Source organism: Phacochoerus africanus, chromosome 13, assembly GCF_016906955.1.
Source record: "Phacochoerus africanus isolate WHEZ1 chromosome 13, ROS_Pafr_v1, whole genome shotgun sequence".
NCBI lineage: Eukaryota > Metazoa > Chordata > Mammalia > Artiodactyla > Suidae > Phacochoerus > Phacochoerus africanus.
Genome location: NC_062556.1, coordinates 21750626 through 21772746, shown reverse-complemented (window position 1 = coordinate 21772746; position 22121 = coordinate 21750626). Strand labels below are relative to the sequence as shown.

Sequence of the window (22121 nt, the reverse complement as noted above, 5' to 3'; positions counted from 1 at the left end):
TGCGCCATAAAGGGAACTCCGGCAGTTGGATTCTTAACCCACCGCACCACAGCGGGAACTCCCAAAATGATATTAAATTTCTTGCATGTCATAATGGTGAGGTATTTAAGGGTGAAGCGATGTTGTTTGCAATTTCCAGTGGTTCAGGGGTCGTGGGAGTGGGGGGAAACGTATACAGGGAGAGAAATGAAATTGCAAATATTGTGAAATGTTAACATTTAATTTAGTGCAGGGTATACTGCTCAAGTCTTAAGTCGGTTTATAATTTTCAAACTAAAAAGCTGGTTGGTTTTTTTTTTTTTTTTTAAGAGTCCAAGTTTACTTCCTTCTGACTAGAGAGGTTAACATGGACAAGAATCAGCACCCTGACAAGGCTCCTCTTCCGTGGCTGTTAACTTTCTCTTTCACCAAAGAGTCGACGTCTAGGCCATAGTAGGCGTCGCGGAGTCCGGGGCAGCTTCCAGCCCCCGCAGGCCGAGAGCCAGGGTCTTCCTGCCTGGTCCCTTCTGGGCCAGCTCGCCCTCAGCTGCAGGGGGGCGCGACCTGGGCGTGGCCTGTGCCCGGAGCAGCCAATGAGAGGCGAGGCTGCGGGCGGGCCCGTGAGGGGCGGGGCTGGGGCGGGGCGGTGCGTGGGCTCTAGGCCGCCAGCGCCGCTCCGCTGTCTTTTCTCCAGCTCCAGCGCAGCAACCGGCCCTGGCTGCGGATTTTTCTGGGCGGGAGGCGGTGCAAGGCCGCCGCGGCCGCCGGGTAAGTGCCAGACCTGCGGGCCGCGGCCGCGCTGACTGCCCCGCGCCTGCTCCCGGTCGCCCCTCCTCCGGCCCGCCTCCCATTGCCCAGGGGCGCCCAGAGCTCCTGGCGCGGAACTCCCGGCCCCAACGCGGTGGCGCTTCTTCTCTGGCCCGCCGCGGCCCGGGGCTAAGGCTGGTGTTGGGGCCGCGGTTCCAGAGAGCTCCGGCGCTGCCGGGCGAGTCCAGGGACTCGCCTCTGCTTTCCGGTTCGCGTGCGGGGCCGGCTTGGTGGGGCGCGAGGTTCCGGGGTGCGCCCCGCTCCTCCAGCTGCAAACCCTGCGGTCGGGTCGGTTCCGCAGGAGCGCCGGCTCCTGGCCCTCTTCACTCGGCGGCGTGGGGCGTGATTTCTCTTCTAGCGTCTCCGAGATCGAGTGTGAGGCCAGCCTAGCAGGTCGGCATGTGCGACCTTTCTGCCGAGGTGCGTTTCACCTGTGTCTGCATCTCCCACCTGCAGTTCATTCAGAGTGTGCAGTCCTGGCACCCGCTAGCTGCGTACTTGAGCCAGGGCTCTCTTGTACTTTGAATTACTCCCGGCACGCGCCAGGCCAGTTGGGCTCAGGTTTGCAAGGACGAGTCAAATTCATTCGCTCGGAAAGTTAATGTAGCTTTGGGTTTTAGTGTAATTCCAAGAGTAAGTAATTTTGTGTAAAGCAATTACAAGTGACCCTGATTATTTCTGCGCAAGGATAGCAGAGCTGTGGAACTGCCCGGCAAGAGTCTAGATTCGTCTCCTCCTTTAGCAAGAGAAGTTGAAAGGTGCGAATTCTGCCCTTGGCTTTGCTGCTGCCAAGCCTTGTGACCCTGGGCTCAATCAATTCATGTGAAGTAAGACAGATTTCTTAGATTCCTTTTAAATCCCACGTTTCATTAGTCTGATGAGCTTATTTTGCATCCTGTACCTTTAAAAAGAATGGGGAATAAGAAAAAATCCATGAAAGGCAGCCCTGCCGGGAGCAATGATTTATGAGCGCACGCACAGAAGTTTAGAAACTAGATTGTGGTTTAAGACTGCTGACTGAAAAGGAGCACAGTAAAATCGGAAAAACGTATGTAGAATTAACTATATAAGAGAAACTTGGAAAGCTTTAAGAAATTCCAGGAGCAGTTACTGTATTTAATTACCTCTCTTTGCAGGTGTATAGATGAGGTAGGGAGAAAATAAATGCTAAGGGAAAATGTAGTAGAAAGGATGCATAACTTAGCATATATCTTAAGTGTAGGGAGAATCCTTTGGAATTCTTAATTTGTATGGGCATTTCTGTTCAGGAAACACTTTTTTTCCCTTTTGTTAAATAGATAAGCGTTTTTTGTCTATCTCTCTCGGGAAAATCCTGCATTTATTCTGAATATGTTGATTTCCTTCCCTCCTACCCTCTGCTTTTAATTTTATTATTCTTTTTTGCATATATATATATATGTATACTTTTTTTCTTTTTAGGGCCAAACCCGAGGCATATGAACGTTCCCATGCTAGGGGTGTAATTGGAGCTGCAGCTGCTGGCCTACACCACAGCCCCAACAACGTGGGATCCTTAATCCTCTGAGCAAGGCCAGGGATTGACCCTGTGTCCTCAGGGATACTAGTCAGGCTCACTACCGATGAGCCACAACAGGAGCTTCCCCCGCCAATATTTTTAACCGTCTTTGGAAGATAGTATTTGACTTTGTAGAACATAGGTGAGGACAGGGGATCAGCTCCCTCAGGAAGAGCTTCGTGTGAGCACTTGAGAGCCGTGTGACTAAGCAAAGCCACTTTCCTCAATTGCGAAATGTGAATTAATGACACCTATTCATCAGGTTGTGGCAATTCAATAAAATCCTTTATGTGGAAAACAGCAATTCCCGGCACATCAGTTACTCAGTCATGACCACCGTTGTGAGTGTTGTGTTCACAGTGCAGCACAGAGAGGGGGGTCGCTGGGGTTCAGCCTGGCTGGAGGTGGTGGAGAGCAAAGTGGCAATCGATCCTCAGCCGCTTCTGTGCCAGACGCTGAAAGTTTCACAAGTTGTGTACCTTTCCCTGAATCGGGCTGAGCTACGGCTCCAACACTCGCGATTGCTGACAACACATCCGTCTCCCTGCCTGTCCTGGTCTTTCGGTCTTGGCACTTGAGCTGAGTTGGGATTTTTCCCAAATGCGGAGCTAGGAAGTCAAGGAATGTGTGTGAGGAGCACCACTCCAAAGAGAGCTCCAAAGCCAAGAAATGGTTTCGTTTACTGCACGGAGATGTCCCAGCTTGCTGCAGGCAGTCCGGCTTCCTGGACATCCGGTCTCCTGCTCCTGTGTTAAGCAGAACCTTTTTTTGTTTGCATGTTCGACCAGGCACTGAAGCTCTCCTGTTGTTATTTAAACATTGTTCTTTCTTTGACTCAGCCAGTGGGAGCCTTAGTCTTAAGGGCTCAGGAATCTGGGCTTGGCATTCCAAAAGGAAAAGAAAAGAGCCCCACAGTTATTTTTTGCCCACTTCCTAGCTAACTTTTAACCATTGCACTTGAATGGGAAGTCCTTTCTTACTGTTGAACCTAGAGTACCGGAGTGGACCCTCCTTTGTGGAAGATGCGCTATCGACGGAGTACGTCTAAATAGAGACTGTGGGTCTGCGCTCCAGCCCACGAGCTTTGAAGCCCTGGGAGGCAATTCCGCAAGGGGTTGAGCTCTCCCTGAGTGTTTGCACATGAGTGTAACTCACAACCTCTGGGTTTTCATATTATCATTAACCCAAAACCTAATATTAAAACCAAAACCGAAGGGAAAAAGGTAACTGAATCTCATTAAAACTAAACTAGCGAAACAAAAGCATTGGCAGGAAACTGGAAAGTTACTGGATGGCATGAAGTCATAGGACAATATAGCCGTCAAAAGATGTTTCGTTTGTTTTGTATTTTTTTGGAGTTCCTTGGTGGCTTAGTGGATCAAGGACCTGACCTTGTCACTGCTTTGGCTCTGGTTACGGCTGTGGTGCGGGTTCAGTCTCTGTTCCAGGAACTCGCAAATGCTGTGGGCACAGCCAAGAGAAAAAAAGTTTCATTTTTAAATTCGGGATCAGAGTCGTAATCCCATTTCCCACAAATTTTTGCTGATACTTCGGAGGATATCCGTTGTGTGCGTGTGTGTATTTTGTATATATACATGTGTATTTTACTGCAGAAAAGGCTCACTACTAAGTGTATCAAAAGAAAAATCGACCGTAATGTCAGCACTGAGAATCAACTACCTAAAACAGGGATTTAAGTGATAACTATTTCAAAGCACAGTTGGCAGTCATTTATTTGACTCACTGATTTTCAGTAACAGCCCAGATGCTTGGGAGGTTACTGAGATCCTCTTTCAGTTGGTGGGACCCTGGTGCTTTTAAGAAGCCCCTCAGCCAAGCTAAGAACCATGAATAAGGCATCCTGTATCCTACCCAGGCGCTTGATGCCTGTATCCCAGCCAAGGAGGGGGAGTGGAGAGCAGCTGCTTAATAGTTTGCTTTTGGGGTGATGAAATACTTAGGACTGCACAGAGGTGGCAGTTGTACAACCTTGTGAAGGTACTAAGTGGCGCTGAATTATTTGCCAAAATGGTTTAGTTCGTAGTATGTGATTTTTTACCTCAATAAAAAAACTCTGGGACTTCCCGTCGTGGCGCAGTGGTTAACGAATCCGACTAGGAACCATGAGGTTGTGGGTTCCATCCCTGGCCTTGCTCGGTGGGTTAAGGAACCGGCATTGCCGTGAGCTGTGGTGTAGGTCACAGATGTGGCTTGGATCCTGAGTTGCTGTGGCTGTGGTGTAGTCCAGTGGCTACAGCTCCGATCAAACCCCTAGCCTGGGAACCTCCATATGCGGCCCTAGAAAAGACAAAAACAAAAAACAAAACTCTGGAAAAGAAATATGAATACTGTCTGTATATTATGTATTGGAAACATTAATTATCATTGTTTAGACTGACTACTTTCTGAATACTTATTTTTCTATTAAATTGAGCACATTTTTACTCTTTATAAGATTTATCAGTAGGACCTTTTTGAAGCTGCTTACTCATGTTTTCTCCTTAATTAAAATGCCATCAATCCTTTTCGATTGTGTGCAGCCTCAGCTGGTGGCAGAAAGAACACTAAACTTGGGATCAGAACATTTGGGGGTTGGAGGTCCAGTCCAGTTCTGCCTCATCAGCCAAGTGGCCTTGGACAACTGACCTTCCTAAAACAGAGCTTCCAAGTCTTTTCTGTTCTCCTATCTCAGACTTGCTGGGGTGGGGGGAGGGGATCCACAAAAATCATTTATTTATTTAAATTGGGGGGGGGGGGGTGCGGGCAGCAAATGGAGTTCCAGGCCAGGGATCCGATCTGAGTCGAAGTTGTGACCTAAGCTGCAGCTATGACAATGCTGGATCCTTAACCCACGGTGCTGGGCTGGGGTTCGAACCTGTGTCCCAGTGCTTCCAAGATACCAGAGATCCTGTTGTGCCACAGCGGGAACTCCACAGAAATCACTTATATTGAACACTTTTGTAATGGCCAGTTACAGTACTTCTGCATGCTCTTGTTATGTATAGTTATTGTTTTGGTTTTTAACTTGGATGCGGTAACTTATTGTTTTGGTTTTTAACTTGGATGTGGTAACTTATTGTTTTGGTTTTTAACTTGGATGCGGTAACTTATTGTTTTGGTTTTTAACTTGGATGCGGTAACTTATTGTTTTGGTTTTTAACTTGGATGCGGTAACTTATTGTTTTGGTTTTTAACTTGGATGCAGCAAAATCTAAGAGAGTTGAGGACAGTAAATGAATGATTGGATAGATATTAATGTGTTCTCACAGTATAGCTTATAGAGTTAATCTGTGTTACTTATTATTTTACTTGTGAATTTAGTAAGGCTAAGAATTAGTTAAGTACAGACATTAAACTTTTTCAAGGATGATAGACGTGTTTGGGGCAGCAGGCTTGTTCTTTGGCCCTGAAATACATAAAAAGTTCCCTGCATAGGGAGCCTTCTACCTTAGTCATCTGTAACCTCTCTGAATTTGGTTAATGTCCATAAGCACAAAACAGATATCTCTGTGTCTATTAGGGATCCTTTGGGTTCCTGTATTTTCTCTCGATTTAAGCAGCCCCTTGGCCATGTTGGGAACTGACATTCTTGGCAGTGGTGACTGCGGTAGGTCTTTCCTGGGGAATAGAGACTTGGAAAAACTGCAAAATGAAAAACGAAATGTCCCAAATATGCCAAATGAAAACACTGGGGATTTTGTTTGCCAATAATGACTCTAGTAAATTAGAATTTTATTTTATTATTTTTTTGTCTTTTCTAGGGCCACAGCTGCAGCACATGGAGGTTCCCAGGCTAGGGGTCTAATCAGAGCTGTAGCTGCCAGCCTACGCCACAGCCACAGCAACGCCAGGTCCTTAACCTACTGAGCGAGGCCAGGGATCGAACCCACAATCTCATGGTTCCTATTTGGATTCGTTAACTACTGAGCCATGACGGGAACTCCTAGAATTTTATTTTAAACTGACAAGAATTAAGAGTCCATAGCATATACACAAAAGCGTGCTAATTTTCGCGTGTCTCCTCTTAATGGCACAAGGCTGGATTTGCCAACTGGAATTGCATAGAACTGCAGGACATGGAGTTACTTGGTTCCCAGGACATGGGAACCTGAGGATGCAGGTTCCCTCAGTGGGTTAAGGATCCAGCATTGCTGTGGCTGTGGTGCAGGCCAGCAGCTGTAGCTCCGATTGGACTCCTAGCCTGGGATCTTCCATATGCCGCAGGTATGGCCCTAAAAAGAAAACAAAAATTATTAAGTGAGAAAGAACAGATTCAAGATCACATGGACCCCCCCCAGAAAATCGCCACGCGCCCCTTGTGCGGCACTAACCGCACCCACTCATGTCAAGATTATCAGTATGTTGGATTATTTCAGGCCTGGGTGAGAACGGAGGCAACTGATAAGTGAGAATAGTAGCTGCTGACTTGGGCTTGAGGAGATGGGGTGCTTTGCTGTATCGGGGGCGGGGGTGGGGGTGGGGGGCTCACGTTGGGCACTGCTGGGGGCTGTTCAGTGGTACCATCCAGGAACACTGTCGAAGGGAAACACGAGTTTAAAGAAGACACTGCCTGCGTGAGAAGTTGCAGCCATTGACACGGCTTCCTTTTGTGTCCAGGGCGAACCCTGTTGTTGGAGGCTATGTGTCTCTGAACCAGAGGAGGAGGGACGGCGGCGAGCATGTCGGCCCTGAACTGGAAGCCCTTCGTCTACGGGGGCCTGGCCTCCATCACGGCGGAGTGCGGTGAGGGGCTTCAACTTCTGGTCGTGACAGCCCCGTTTCCTGTATCAGGCCACTTGGGGCGTGCGTGCCGTTCGAGCACAGCCCGTGAGAATGTCCACAACCATCTCAGCATCCACAATTTCTGTCTTTGCGGGGGGGTGCTTTTAAGACAAAGTAGTGACTCTGGCTGCTTATTGGCAGTTTGGGGTCAAAGTTCAGCAGGGAGAAAGTTGAACCTGTTGCTCAAGGGGAAGTTTTGTGAATCATTGCTGGCTGACACCTGTCCCCACTTCCCTTGTCCTTTTCCCTGCCTTGCCGCTCTTAGCTCACGTGGCTGTGAAGAGGTTTAAGGGCCCAAGGCCGTCCTGTACCCGCCAAAGGCCCGTTATCAGCTCCATCCTGTTCTCATCGTGCGCACCATCTGTATCCTGTTTTTCGACTTCCTCATCAGCCCGGTTCCACGTGATCCTCTTGGTTCTTCTGTTTATTCACTGAATCATTTGTACAATTCTTTTTTTTTTTTTTTTTGGTCGTTTTAGGGATGCACCTGCGGCACATGGAGGTTCCCAGGCTAGGGGTCTAGTCGGAGCCCTGGCTGCTGGCCTACACCACAGCCACAGCAACGCGGGATCTGAGCCGCGTCTCTGCGACCTACACCACAGCTCACGGCGGCACCGGATCCTTAACCCACTGAGTGAGGCCAGGATGGAACCTGCAACCTCATGGTTCCTAGTTGGATTCATTAACTACTGAGCCACGACAGGAACGCCTCTCATTCTTTTTTAATAAGAAAAAGACTGAGTTCTCTTGTGGCACAGCAGGTTAAGGATCTGTTGTTGTCACTGAAGCGGGCTGGGGTCACTGCTGTGGCCTGGGTCAGTCCCTGGCCTGGGAATTAAAAATGCCAAAGGTATGGCCAACAATAACCAAAAAAGATGAAACAATATTTGCTTTTTCCTTCTTCCTTCCTCCCCCCCTCCTATCTTTCTTCCCTTTTTCTTTTTCATTTGCACCCTCCACATATGGAAGTTTCCGGGCCAGGGATCTGAGCCACATTGGTGACCACCAGGTCCTTAGCCCGCCATGCCACAGCAGGAACTCATTTGCCCCTTCTTCATTCTGTGTCTTAGTTTACCCTATAGTTGGGCTACTTCTTCAGTAATGTATCGCTGTGTATGTTTGATCTAGTGGGATTTCTTTCTGTTAAGTGAAATATTTCCTTCTTCTAAATTTTAAGGTACATTTCCAATTGACTTGACCAAGACACGGCTCCAGATTCAAGGCCAGAAGAATGATGCAAACTTTAAAGAAATTAGATATCGAGGAATGTTGCATGCGTTAGTGAGGATAGGCAGGGAAGAAGGCCTGAAAGCACTGTATTCAGGGTAAGTAGACCGTCACGTGTTGTATTTCACTGGTGACTTTTCTCTCTCTCTCTTTTTTTTTTTGGTCTTTTTTAGGGCCGCACCCATGGCATATGGAGGTTCCCAGGCTAGGGGTCCAATTGGAGCTGTAGCCGCTGGCCTACGCCAGAGCCAAAGCAACATAAGATCTGAGCCGCATCTGTGACCTACACCACAGCTCACAGCAACGCCGGATCCTTAACCCACTGAGCAAGACCAGGGATCGAACCCGCAACCTCATGGTTCCTAGTTGGATTCATTAACCACTGAGCCATGATGGAAACTCCCAGTGAGCCACTATTTTAAATATGAGAAATTGAATGTGAAAACCTGGGATTCCAGGAGTTCCCACTGTGGCATAGTGGGTGAAGAATCCAACTGCAATGGCTCAGGTGGCTGAGTTGGAACGAGTTTGATCTCCAGCCTGGCGAGGTGAGTGAAAGGATTCAGTGTTGCTGTGGCTGTGGTGTAGCCTGAAAGTTTTGGCTTGGATTCAGTCCCTGGCCTGGGAACCTCCATATGCCACAAGTGCAAATGTAAAAAAAACCAAAACCCCCAAAACAAAACCTGAGATTCCTTCTCAAGAAAACCAACATCTGGCCCCCTCCCCCCACACTTTTTTTTGTCTTTTCTGGTGCTACACCTGCAGCACATGGAGGTTCCCAGGCTAGGGGTCGAATCGGAGCTGTAGCTGCTGGCCTACTCGACAGCCACAGCAATGCGGGATCACGTCACAGCTCATGTCAACACCAGATCCTTAACCCACTGAGCAAGACCGGGGATTGAACCCGAAACCTCATGGTTCCTAGTCGAATTCATTAACCACTGAGCTACGACGGGAACTCTTGGGCTCACGTTTGCTACGATAATAGTAAGTATTAAGGACGCCTTCTCTGGTTTAGCAAACCTCTGGCACCCCTGCAGTGTGCAGTCGCAGCAGCTGCATCATGACCTCCCAGCATCCCCCCAGTGGCCATAAGTGCAGGAGGTGCTGCAGCTGTGACGACAGACGCCCCTGAAGGGTTATGATACTGGGACTGACCTGGTCAGATTTCCAGGTAGAAGTACCTGCCTGCCCTGGGGAGGAGGAGTTAGAGAGCATGACAGTGGGAGCAGGGTGATGCACAGGAGGCAGAGACAAGGACTTGACCTGAGCTCTGGTCTTGGGGATGGAAAGATGACAGGCCAGAAGGCTGTCTAGGGCAGTAGATCGCCTTTGTGACCCCATACACGAGGGGCGGCAGGAAGGAGGAGATGAGCTAATGTCACTTTCTGGTTCTGGCCAGTGTGCAGTTGGAGGCTCCGTCCTCCAGGCTAGGAGAGAGAAGAGGAGAGCGGATTGGCTGGAGACGGAGGATTGTTAGTTCGGCGTGAGACTGGTGAACTGATCTGGTGGTTGGTGTAGGACGTGTGAGTTGAGGGCTCTGGGAAGCAGCTGGAAATGAATCTTGGATCCAAGCAGCTGGGAAACAGGGATTGAGGGATCATCAGGTTTTAAACACTTGAAGCCATGCGAGGAGACGAGCTCATCTAGGGAGTGCGTGGAGCAAGGAGAAACGGAAGGAAGGACAGAATCCCTCCCTGGACGCCGAGAGGACAGAGGTAGCATGTGCAGAGAGAGAAAAGGAATGGGAGGGAGTTCTTATTGTGGCTCAGCTGCTTAAGAACCGGACTACGGAGCTCCTGCTGTGGCGCAATGGAATCAGCAGTGTCTTGGGAGCACCGGGATGCAGGTTTGATCCCCAGCCCAGCACAGTGGGTTAGGGATCCGGCGTTGCTGGAGCTCTGCCTTAGTTCACAGCTGTGGCTCAGATCAGATCCCTGGCCTGGCAGCTCCATATGCCACGGTGCTGCCCAAAAAATAAATCTGCCTAGTATCCATGGGGATGTGAGTTCGATCCCTGGCCTCCCTCAGTGGGTTAGGGATCTGCTATTGCCATAAGCTATGGCATAGGTTGCAGAAGCAGCTCAGATCCTGTGGGGGGAGTATTGATAGAGAGGGTGGCAGGAAGCTGGAGTGCAAGTGTAGCTAGGCTGGCAGCTGCAGCTCTGATTCGACCCTAGCCTGGGAGCTAAAAAGACTAAAAAATGGGAGAAGCAGCTCAGGGAGGAGACAGCTGGATGCAGGACAAAGGATGGACAGTAGCAAATACTGCAGAGAAAGAGAGGCTTTATAAGATGCTGATTGAGGCGTTCCCATCGTGGCACAGCAGAAACAAATCCAACCAGGAACCATGAGATTGCAGGTTCGATTCATGGCCTCGATCAGTGGGTTAAGGATCTGGCGTTGCCATGAGCTGTGGTGTAGGTCGCAGATGTGGCTCAGATCCTGTGTTGCTGTGACTATAGTGTAGGCTGGCAGCTTCAACTCTGATTAGATCCCTAGCCTGGGAACCTCCATATGCCACGGGTGCGGCCCTGAAAAGACAAAACAACAGCAATGAAAAATGCCTATTGAAAGGCATCATTTAGGGAGCTCCCGGTGGTCTAGCAGTTAAGGATTTGATGCTGTCACTGCTGGGGCTTGGGTTCAGTCCCAGGCCCCGGAACTTCTACATGCTGTGGATGAGGTCAAAAAAAAAAAATAATAATTAATTTATCAACAAAGGTGTCACCTGGGCTTCTTTTGGTGGGAAGAGTATTGATGGAGAGGGTGGCGGGAAGCCGGAGTGCAGTTCGAAAAGGGGCAAGGGAGTGGACCCAAGAGGGAGGGAGTGTGAGTGCCTAGGGTGGTTCTGGGGTTGGGGAGGGTCCCTGCTGGAGAGGAAATAACTGGAAAGGGGACCCCAAGTAAGTTAGAGATGAGCTCCAGAGCAACGCTGGGGGAGTAGAGGAGTGATCCGTGCCTGCAGAGTCTGAATTTCACCAGGCTCTTCGTCCTGGTCATGATGGTTAAATACGGCTCCAAGTTCACTTACGTTTTCGTGGAGGATAAATATGAGGGGCTGAGCTTCTACTTAGGGAACTAATAACTTGCACACATTTAACTGAAGCCACCTGTCTTTTTGTTGGATTTTGAACTTTAAGAGCTCTGTTTAGTGTAGTTTGATTGTGGAAGGCAGGTACAGGACTGCGTCTCTTGTGTGGGTTTTCAAGTGATTTTTTAGAATTGTTTTGTCCCTCTGTACCTCGGTTTGGCAGGATTGCCCCTGCGATGCTACGCCAGGCTTCCTATGGCACCATCAAGATAGGCACCTACCAGAGCCTTAAGCGGTTATTTGTCGAGCGCCCAGAAGGTGAGTGGGGCATTCTTTTTCCATTTGTGGACGGGTGGGTTGTTTGTCTTTTTTTTTTTTTTTTGGGTTTTTAGGGCTGCACCCAAGGCATATGGAGGTTCCCAGGCTAGGAGTTGAATTGGAGCTACAGCTGCCGGCCTACACCACAGACACAGCAATGCCAGATCCTTAACCCACTGAGCGGGGCCAGGGATGGAACCTGCATCCTCATGGTTCCTAGTCAGATTCATTTCCACTGATCCATGACGGGAACGTCCACATTCTCTTTTCAGTATCAAGAAATGTTGCTGAGCAAAATCCCTAATCCATTTTATTTATTTATTTATTTTTTTGTCTTTTTGCTATTTCTTTGGGCCGCTCCCGAGGCATATGGAGGTTCCCAGGCTAGGGGTCAAATCGGAGCTGTGGCCACTGGCCTACGCCAGAGCCACAGCAACGAGGGATCTGAGCCGCGTCTGCAACCTACACCACAGCTCACAGCAACGCCGGATCCTTAACCCACTGAGCAAGGGCAGGGATTGAACCCGCAACCTAATGGTTCCTAGTCGGATTCGTTAACCACTGCACCACGACCGGAACTCCCCCTAATCCATTTTAAATTACTTGATTCATAAAGCATACATTGCAATGCATTATTCTCTTAAGGGAGCAAGTGGTGTGGAAGTGCATTATACCTGAATATGCGTTACTCCCGTGAAGAAGCGTTTGTACCTGTGAAAAAGTCCAATGACATGTCTTTGTTTGCAGATGAGACCCTTCTGATAAATGTGGTCTGTGGAATTCTCTCTGGAGTCATATCCTCAAGCATTGCTAATCCAACTGACGTTTTGAAAGTAAGCAGTGCTATCTATGTCTTACAGAACCCTCTGCATTTTCTTTCTTTCTATCTCTTTTTTTTGGGGGGGGGGCTTTTTAGGGCCACACTCTCAGCATGTGGAGGTTCCCAGGCTAGGGGTCGAATCAGAGGTGTAGTTGCTGGCCTATGCCACAGCCACACCAACACAGGATCTGAGCTGTGTCTTCGATCTACACCATAGCTCACAGCAATGCTGGATCCTTAACCCACTGAACCAGGCCAGGGATTGAACCTGCGTCCTCATGGATACTAGTCAGGTTTGTTAAATGCTGAGCCATGACGGGAACTCCAGATGGCTGAGCTTTGGGGACATATGAGGCTAAGTGCCATAAACCAGTCACAAAAAGGCACAAACACAGCATGATTCCACCTACATGAGGTGTCTAGAGCAGTCAAATTGGTAAAACAGAAAGTAGCAGGGTGGTTGTCAGGGGCTGAGGGAGGCGGGGTGGGGGAGCAGAATTATTATTTACTGGGTAGAGTTTCGGTTTTGCAAGATGAAAGGTTCTGGAGATGGGCTCCACAGCAATGTGAATGCACTAAACACTACTGAACTGCACACTGAGAAATGGTTAGGATGGTGAGCTTTACGTTCAATGTGTTTTGGTTTTTCTTTTTCTTTTTTATCCTTTTCAGGGCTTCACCCGCAAGCATATGGAAGTTCCCAGGCCGGGGCTGAGTTGGAGCTGTAGCCGCCGGCCTGCAGCGCAGCCACAGCACCTCGGGATCTGAGCCATGTCTGTGACCTACACCACAGCTCACGGCAACGCTGGATCCTTAACCCACTGACCGAGGCCAGGGTTGAACCTGCAACCTCATGGAAACTAGTGGGGTTCGTTACTACTGAGCCATGACGGGAGAACTCCCTGAACATTATTTTTATGTTGGAATCCTGGTCATGTGAGGTCCATGGCTGTTGTGAAGTTGATTTGTAAGTTCAAGTTAACAGAATGTGACGGGTGTCACATGGCTGTGCTGTGGCCAGCACGTCTGCATACCTTTTGCTTTGGCTGTTGGAGATAATAGTGGCTCAGGGTAACTAATCTGAGACATGCCTGGTGCTGCCAAGTACCCTGGATACTCAGTAATTACGTTAAAGCTTTAGAATGAGCCGTCATGTGCTCCTTCCTCCTTAAGTTACCTGGAGGGAAATAGGCTGTTTTCTTTCCTCTTTCAAAAGACTAGTTAAAAAATAATAATTTCTCTTTGGCACTTAATGAGCAACTACAGGTAAGACTCTGGACTCTACGAGATGCTTTGTATTGATTCCAAAGTGCCTGAGAACCAACCCTTAGGCATTTTTAGTCTACTGAGGACGTTTTAAACTAGCATTATAGTAATATTAATACTTATGATTTTTTTCTTTTAATGGTCACTAAACAACAGATGGAACGATTTTTTTTTTTTAAGCTTTTTAGGGCCGCAGCTGTGGCATATGGAAGTTCCCAGGCCAGGGGTCGAATTGAAGCTACTACACCTGCCCGCCTACACCACATTTGCAGCAACAAGGGATCCAAGCCATGTCTGCGACCTACACCACAGCTCACAGCAATGCTGGATCCTTAACCCACTGGGCAGGGCCAGGGATCGAACCCGAATCTTCATCTACTAGTCAGATTGGTTACCTCTGAGCCACAATGGAAACTCCAAGATTGAATGATTTTTTAAAAATCAGCATTGTAAGGACTTCCTGCCATAGTGCAGTGGGTAAAGAATCTGACTGGGTTCTATGGATTGCTAGGATTGCTAGGGGGTGCGGGTTCGATCCCTAGCCCAGTGCAGTGGGTTCAAGGATCCAGCATTGAGGATTCAATCCATGGCCCAGGAACTTCCATATGCTGTGGGTGCGGCCATAAAAAAAAAAAGCAAGTCAATAAAAGATATATATATATAATCCTTGAATATATAATTTATTAAAAAACCTTCATTGTAAGTCAACTCTACTCCAATAAAATTAAAAAAAATATACATTTGGGAAGACATGCTAGTTGTCTTCTCATGTTGGTCTTTAAAATCATGTCTAGATACGGATGCAAGCACAAAACAGCACCCTTCAAGGAGGAATGATCGGCAACTTCATTAACATTTACCAGCAAGAGGGCACGAGAGGACTGTGGAAGGTAAGCCTGCAAAACGGGGCCAACTGACTTCGTTCTCCCCCCCCTTTTTTGGAATGTCTCTCCTGTTTCCATCGTTTTATTTAGTCCAAATGGCCTAACAGAATAAGGGCAGCTGACTCTGCCCTTGAAGGTCTCTTCCTCCTTCATTTCCTTCATCTCTAAAATGGAAATCAGGACCAGGCCCTGATTTTAAATAAGCTTTTGAGTAACTCCTACATAAAAGTACTGCGAAGACTGGTGCTTCTTCGATTTTGTTTTTTGTTTGTTTTTTTACCTGTGCCTTTGGAATGTAGAAGATCCCAGGTCAGGGATCGAACCTGTGCCACAGCTGTGGTCCAAGCCACAGCAGTGACAATACTGGATCCTTAACCACTAGACCATAAGGGAACTCCAGATTTTGTCTTTTTTTTTTTTTTTTTTTTTTTTTTTATGGAGAATGGGTTTCGAGGTTACAGTGACATTGGATCTTTTGACTGTATGGTTTCATGGCACTTTTTTTTTTTTTTTTCATCTTTTGAGGGCTGTACCTGTGGCATATAGAAGTTCCCAGGCTAGGGGTTAAATTGGAGCTGCAGCTGCCAGCTTACACCACAGCCACAGCAATGCCAGATCTGAGCTGCGTCTGCAGCCTACATCCCAGCTCACGGCAATGCCGGATCCTTAACCCACTGAGCAAGGCTGGGGATCAGACCTGTATCCTTATGCATACTCGTAAAGTTCATTACTGCTGAGCCACAACGGGAGCTCTGGTTTCATGGCTCTCAAGTCAAGGCTATTCCTAGGTATAGAATAGCGCAGGGATGAAATGCCACTTCCTATTATTCTAAGGACTGTCAGTTCATAGAATCCGCGCTAAGGATTATCCAGTCTGATCCTCTCAGCACCTGTAAGGAAACCCGAGGCTGTGAGAGGTGACCTGTCCTGGTCAAGGTCGTACAGTTGGTGCCAGAATCAGAATTAGACTCGGGAGCTCCTGACTTCTTACATCTCAGTCTTTCTCCTCTGTTGCTCTGCATGTCTCCCTACCGGAAGGAAAACAGAAAGTTTGCAGAGCAGAGGTGTCTGAATGGTTGTGACCAATGTTTCTCCCCAGGGCGTGTCCCTTACTGCCCAGAGGGCCGCTATTGTCGTCGGCGTGGAGCTGCCAGTCTACGATCTCACCAAGAAGCATCTGATTCTCTCGGGCCTGATGGGAGACACTGTGTATACACATTTCCTGTACGTTTGCGGATTGTTATGTGTTTTATTTTAATTAATTTATTTAGGGCCTCACCTGCAGCATACGGAAGTTCCCAGGCGAGGGGTCAAATTGGAGCCACAGCTGCCGGCCTACACCACAGCTCACGGCAACACCGGATCCTGAACCCACTGAGCAAGGCCAGGGATTAAACCCGAATCCTCGTGAATACTAGCAGGGTTCATTCGTTACCACTGAGCCATGACGGAAACTCCCATTTGTGGATTTCTAAAAAATTAATATTTTAGGTATGCATGAGGTGAGGGTGGAAATTGACTACACATTATAGACATTTTAAAGAGTTTATTTTTTAATTTTTTATTGTATTGTATTATTATCATTATTATTATTTTGTCTTTTTAGTGCTGTGCTTGCAACATATGGAGGTTCCCAGGCTAGGGAATTGGAGCTGTAGCCATCGGCCTACACCACAGCCACAGCAACGCCAGATCCAAGCTGCATCTGCAACCTACACCGCAGCTCACGGCAACACCATATTCTTAACCTACTGAGCAAGGCCAGGGATGGAACCTGCAACCTCATGGTTCCTAGTCAGATTCGTTTCTGCTGCACCACGACAGGAACTCCTGGAGTATTTATTGTAAATATGTTATATTCTCATATTTGAGAAGTCACGATACAGAAGTAAACCGGGAAAAAGGGTAAGTCCTTATTCCTTTCCATAGGTAGCCGTTGTTAAGAGTGTAATATGTACCTTCCAGATGTTTCCTTTGCATATGCAAATATATCTGCACAGGTATAGTCCACGTGCATTATTACACAACTATGATTGTGCTTGGCATTCTTTTACTTTTTACTTTTATTATTTTTACTTTTTCAGCTTTTTAATTTTTTTGTTCTTTTATTTTTTCTTTTTGTCTTTTTGCCATTTCTTGGGCTGCTCCTGCGGCATATGGAGGTTCCCAGGCTAGGGGTCTAGTTGGAGCTGTAGCCACCGGTCTATGCCAGGGCCACAGCAACGTGGGATCCGAGCTGCGTCTGCGACCTATACCTCAGCTCATGGCAACGCCGGATCCTTAACCCATGGAGCGAGGCCAGGGATCGAACCTGCAACCTTGTGGTTCCTAGTCAGATTCGTTAACCACTGCGCCACGACGGGAACTCTGTTACCTGTCACTTTAACCTAGTTTGGGAGGAGGCTGTTTGCTGCCTTTGATGGTGGGGGCTGCAGCTCAGGGGCGTTACACTCTTGGTTTTTCTAATGATGTTGTCTTCGTAGCTCAAGCTTCACCTGTGGGCTGGCCGGGGCCCTGGCCTCAAACCCCGTCGATGTTGTAAGGACACGCATGATGAATCAGAGGGTCCTTCGTGACGGCAGATGCCCTGGCTACAAAGGTACCTTGGATTGCTTGTTGCAGGTGAGCGGGGATGTCCGCTGTACTGTTGTGGCTCATTAGCTTCCGTGTTGCCCTCCGAAGAGTCTCTCACCATGATTTAAAAGCACATGGGTTTGGAGTTTCCTAGCTGCACAGGGGGTTAAGGATCCAGTGTTATCACTGATGTGGCCCCGGTTCGACCCTTGGCCCAGGAACTTCCGCATGCTGCAGGTGCGGCCACAAACAAACAAACAAACACAAGAGTTGAGAGCAAGATAAACTGGTAACTGTCACTTATAATCTTATGAATTTGGTCAAGGTACAGACTGCACCTCAGTTTCCTCATAAGTGGAATGGGACAATAACAGCACCTACATTATAGGATTATTGTAAAAATCATTGAGATGATACCTACAAAAATAGTGACCATAGTATCTGGAATAACGTTAAGTGGAAACATATGCATCGTATAAATAAGTATAAACATTTATAGTTACAATCAAGACTTGTTAGTATCATAATAATAAGGGGCACTGTGGTGAAATAAGCAAATTTTTTTTTTTACTTCAGCATTTGAGGAGATTGCTTCAATCAGTGAAACTCCTCATCAAATATGTATATGTATTTATATGTATTTTATTTGTATCTATTTAACCAAAGAAGTAACTAAATCTTGAGAGCTAATATAACTAAGACAAGTGATACTCCGAAGCTTCCTGATGGTAGAGTTTCTGCTGCACAAGGGGCATTTGTAAATACAAAATCTAGATGAATCGCTAGAAGTGGAAGTTCATTTTCCTTGTCCCTCGGCTCTGTTGTGAAGGGTGAGAAAAGAGTCATGTTTTCTGTGATCACAGTAGAACTATGTCTCCTTCCAGAAAATATCACCTGCCTGTTGAGTCCAGCTGGAGTGAATATCCTTCCTTCTGACATCTCACAAAGGAACACATGAATCTTAGCATAATGCATAATTCACAGTGTGGATAATTGGGCCTGCTGTTCACGCATGGGTGGAAGTTTGCTGGTTGGCCAGCAGCCAAAATGAGGGACCACTTTTGTGGTCGCTGTTTGTCCAGTATGAGGCTGGTACATCGCTAGGCTTCAAATACTGCTTGGGAGTTCCCATTGTGGCTCAGTGGTTAACAAACCCAACTAGGATTCATGAGGATGCGGGTTCGATCCCTGGCCTCGATCCATAGGTTAAGGATCCAGCATTGCTGTGAGCTGTGGTGTAGGTCATAGACACAGCTCGAATCCTGCATTGCTGTGGCTCTGGTTGTAGGCTGGCAGCTACAGCTCTGATTCGACCCCTAGCCTGGGAACCTCCATATGCAGCAAGTGTGTCCCCAGAAAGACAAAAAAATTAAAAAATTAGAAAATACTGCTTGAATGAAGCAGAGATGCTTAATGTTATCCATCCAACAGCATGAAATAGTGGTACTCTGAATTATGTCTTTACTTCCGTTGCCTTTTTTTTTTTTTTTTTAACCTGTTGTGCGTGCACATGGCAAGGAGACCTAAGACTCTTTAAACCTCACTTCTTATTCATCCAACTACTATCTGCTTTGGGTGTGGGTGGTTTGGCACAGGGCCTTAGTTTCTACCTACGCAGAAGCCCTTAAAGAACAGAAAGGGGCAAAGGGTGATGATTTCTTAGTCTTCCAAACAGACTGTTATTTTTAAGAAAAATAGATCAGTTGAGTCTGGCTCCTAATTATTAATGCAAAAAAAATTATTAATGCATATTTGACATAATTAGAAAGTGAGAAATTAACTTTGTTCCCCCCTCTCTTGTAACAGACATGGAAGAATGAAGGTTTTTTTGCTCTATATAAAGGGTTTTGGCCAAATTGGTTGAGACTTGGTCCTTGGAATATTATTGTATCCTTTTCAGTTGCAGTAAATCTGGAAAAAGATAGAGTTAAAAGAATGTTGTTTATGTAAACTGTCATGTTATTAATTGTAATTTAGAAGTAAAGGAGCTCCCACTGTGGTGCAACGGGATCGGGGCATCTTAGGAGCCCTAGGACGTGGGTTTGATCTCAGGCCAGCCACTGTGGGTTAAAGATCTGGCGTGGCTGCGGCTGCATTCTGATCAAATCTCAGATCTGACCCCTGGCCCGGGAGCTCCATATGCTGCGGGGCAGCCAAAAAAAAAAGGAGGTTCTTCTTCTTTTGAGTTGATCTGGTTCAAGAAATAACGATTCAGTTTCTTTTCCAGAAGATTTGCTAGGCATTATGAATACTAATTTAATGATGGTATTATTGAAAGACAATATCAATGGACATTTTATTTAGACTCTGTTCTAGGAGCCTTTTTTTTTGTCTTTTAGGGCCGCACCCCTGGCATATGGAGGTTCCCAGGCTAGGTGTCCAATTGGAGCTCCAGCTGCCAGCCTATACCACAGCCACAGCAACGTCAGATCTGAGTCGCATCTGTGACCTACACCACAGCTCACGGCAATGCCAGATCCTGAACCCACTGAGCGAGGCCAGGGAGCAAACCCACGTCCTCATGGATGCTAGTTGGGTTCCTCAACCACTGAGCCACAATGGAACTCCTCTTTAAGGAGCTTGAGAGTATTTATGGTTTCAGGGAGATACAGGAATTGATTTTTTTTTTTTTTTTTAAATCCCCAGCCACCTTGGGAAGGATGTGGTTTGGTAGCAGTGTTCTAGAATGATTATTTAAGAGGGTGCCTGGAGTGCCCATCGTGGCCCAGTGGTAACAAACGAGGTAATGAACCTGACTGGGATCCATGAGGATGCGGGTTCGATCCCTGGCTCTGCTCAGTGGGTTAAGGATCCAGTATTGGTATGAGCTGCGGTGTACCCATTCACGGCTTGGAACCCATGCTGCTGCGGCTGTGGTGTAGACTGGCAGCAACAGGTCATTCGACCCCTAGTCCAGGAACTTGCATATGCCCACAGTGCGGCCCTAAAAAACAAGAGAGAAAAAAAAGGCTTTGGGGCTGATGCAGGGGATTTGTATTTCTCAGCTGTGGTCCGCTGAACTTGGAAGGCCAACGGGGGCACCTCTTGGGGTGGCCAAGGATGGAGCCCCGCATGTCGAATCATGTCCACAGCGTGTGGTCTGCGCAGATGTATTTGTTAGGGGGTGTGCTCTTTGTGGGTCTGTTTTGATGCATCAGGGTTTTCAGCCTTAACCCATCCCTGCAGTTCTTTGTGACGTACGAGCAGTTGAAGAAACTGGATTTGTGACAAGTCAAAACTGCATGAGACATCCCTCTGAAAATGCTCACTTGCGAAATAGCAAAGCGTCTTGTTTCCCACTGCTTCCCCCTGCTCAGCCCCTCCCAGGTTGTGAGGTGTGAGCAACAGGTGAAGACGGGGTTAGCTGGGATTGTGGTGTCCTGGCTTTCGACACGCCGCACCAAACGTTGAACAGCATAAACTGTCACCTCCAGACCCCCGACCTTACCATTCAAGTGCCCTTTGACATCGAAGATGATGCGAGATGCATGTCTCCTGGTTGAGAAAACTTGCATGAAGATCAGCACCCGTGGACCCTCTTCTTCAGGGGAAAGCAGCTCCTGAGCATCTGAGCTCGCGGCTCAAGAGGCTCTTCAGAACCATGGATAGCGCCTCCAAGAGGGCGTTTTTGCTCCTCAACTTCTTGGCTTTGTGTCCACTGGAGAAGTTTCACACACGGCGGGAGACCTGGACTTTTCAACCCCGGGGTTTTGCACTGTTTTATAATTTCCTATTTTTGGCAGGCTCTCTCACTTCTAGTAAGTGATTTTTTTTTAAGCCTTTGATGACGGGACCTTGGTGAGGCATTGTTACAGAGTGTTACTATCGAAACCCGTGATGTGGGTAACGTTGGCTCTGAAGGTGGGAGAGTCTGTGTTGGTGGGAGCTGTTTGGAAGCTACTTGGATTCCGTCTGAGGTCATGTTTGTGATCTGTGATTTCTGGCCAAGGTTTTATTTCCCCAATCTGTAAAATGGGTGTAATAACATCTATTGATGTTGAAGGTTAGGCGAAGATAACAGTAGCTGCTTGTATACTTGTATGTGAGCTCGTGCGCTTGACTTGTAGGATAAGTGTGTTTACATCATGCTGTCCTGTAGTCACAACCCCAGAACACGTGATCGGTGGCTGTAGAAGAGGGTCGTTTTATCTTGGGCTCCTCCTGAGCGAGGTCCTTGGTTAAGAGCCTGGAGAAAGAAAGAGGTTAAGACTTTATTACATTGCCCTTAGCAAAATGTTGCAGGTGAATCAAAAAAAGAGTTGATTTCCTCCCCCCCAGATTTCTCACTTTTTATTTACTTTGGTTCTGGTCGCTTTTATTAAAATATTTCCTGTCTTGGACTTGCTCCTCAGTTCGGATGGAAACTACTTGCTTGAAATTTGAGCAGCGGTTGTTTGGTGCACCTCTTTATCTGGATGGATAAGAAGTATATGACATCTTCTTATTTTCTTCTTAAAACAGAATATCATTCTTCTTTCTCGTTTTCATCTTCCTCTTTTCAAGATAAAAAGTGACTCTTTGAGAGCCCCACGACCTTATGCTTCTGGAAGACACCCCCAGGAAAGGGAATAGCTTTACTGTTTACTTGAGTACCTTCGGTTCTACCCGTCGAGAGTCACATTAAATACACACTCAGGAGTTCCCGTCGTGGTGCAGTGGTTAATGAATCTGACTAGGAACCATGAGGTTGCGGGTTCGATCCCTGGCCTTGTTCAGTGGGTTAAGGATCTGGTGTCGCCGTGAGCTGTGGTGTAGGTTGCAGACGTGGCTCGGATCCTGCATTGCTGTGGCTCTGGCTTAGGTTATAGCTCCGATTCGACCCCTAACCTGGGAACCTCCATATGCCGTGGGAGTGGCCCAAGAAATGGCAAAAGAAGACAAAAAAAAAATACT

The 22121-nt window shown here is 47.4% G+C and overlaps 1 protein-coding gene across 2 annotated transcripts; it reads left to right on the top strand.

The window, feature by feature from the left end:
- Window positions 1-657: 657 nt before the first annotated feature.
- Window positions 658-21611, top strand: SLC25A30 (solute carrier family 25 member 30). 2 transcript variants are annotated; one of them, XM_047756020.1, is made up of 10 exons: window positions 658-747; window positions 6941-7066; window positions 8283-8430; window positions 11590-11684; window positions 12432-12517; window positions 14565-14660; window positions 15754-15878; window positions 17138-17276; window positions 19035-19115; window positions 20415-21611. In XM_047756020.1, the coding sequence occupies exons 2-10, from the start codon at window positions 7003-7005 to the stop codon at window positions 20454-20456; spliced, it is 876 nt and encodes a 291-aa protein (XP_047611976.1). In that variant the 5' UTR covers window positions 658-747; window positions 6941-7002; the 3' UTR covers window positions 20457-21611. The 2 variants fall into 2 exon arrangements, with proteins under 2 accessions (XP_047611976.1, XP_047611978.1); XM_047756022.1 differs by lacking the exon at window positions 658-747 and adding an exon at window positions 1136-1206.
- Window positions 21612-22121: the final 510 nt, after the last annotated feature.

Excerpts from the sequence above, each read along its gene's own strand:
- SLC25A30 (XM_047756020.1), top strand. The coding sequence starts at position 7,003 with ATGTCGGCCCTGAACTGGAAGCCCTTCGTCTACGGGGGCCTGGCCTCC. Across the intron at positions 14,661-15,753 it reads GCACGAGAGGACTGTGGAAG|GGCGTGTCCCTTACTGCCCA; the intron begins GTAAGCCTGCAA and ends GTTTCTCCCCAG. Across the intron at positions 17,277-19,034 it reads CCTTGGATTGCTTGTTGCAG|ACATGGAAGAATGAAGGTTT; the intron begins GTGAGCGGGGAT and ends CTCTTGTAACAG.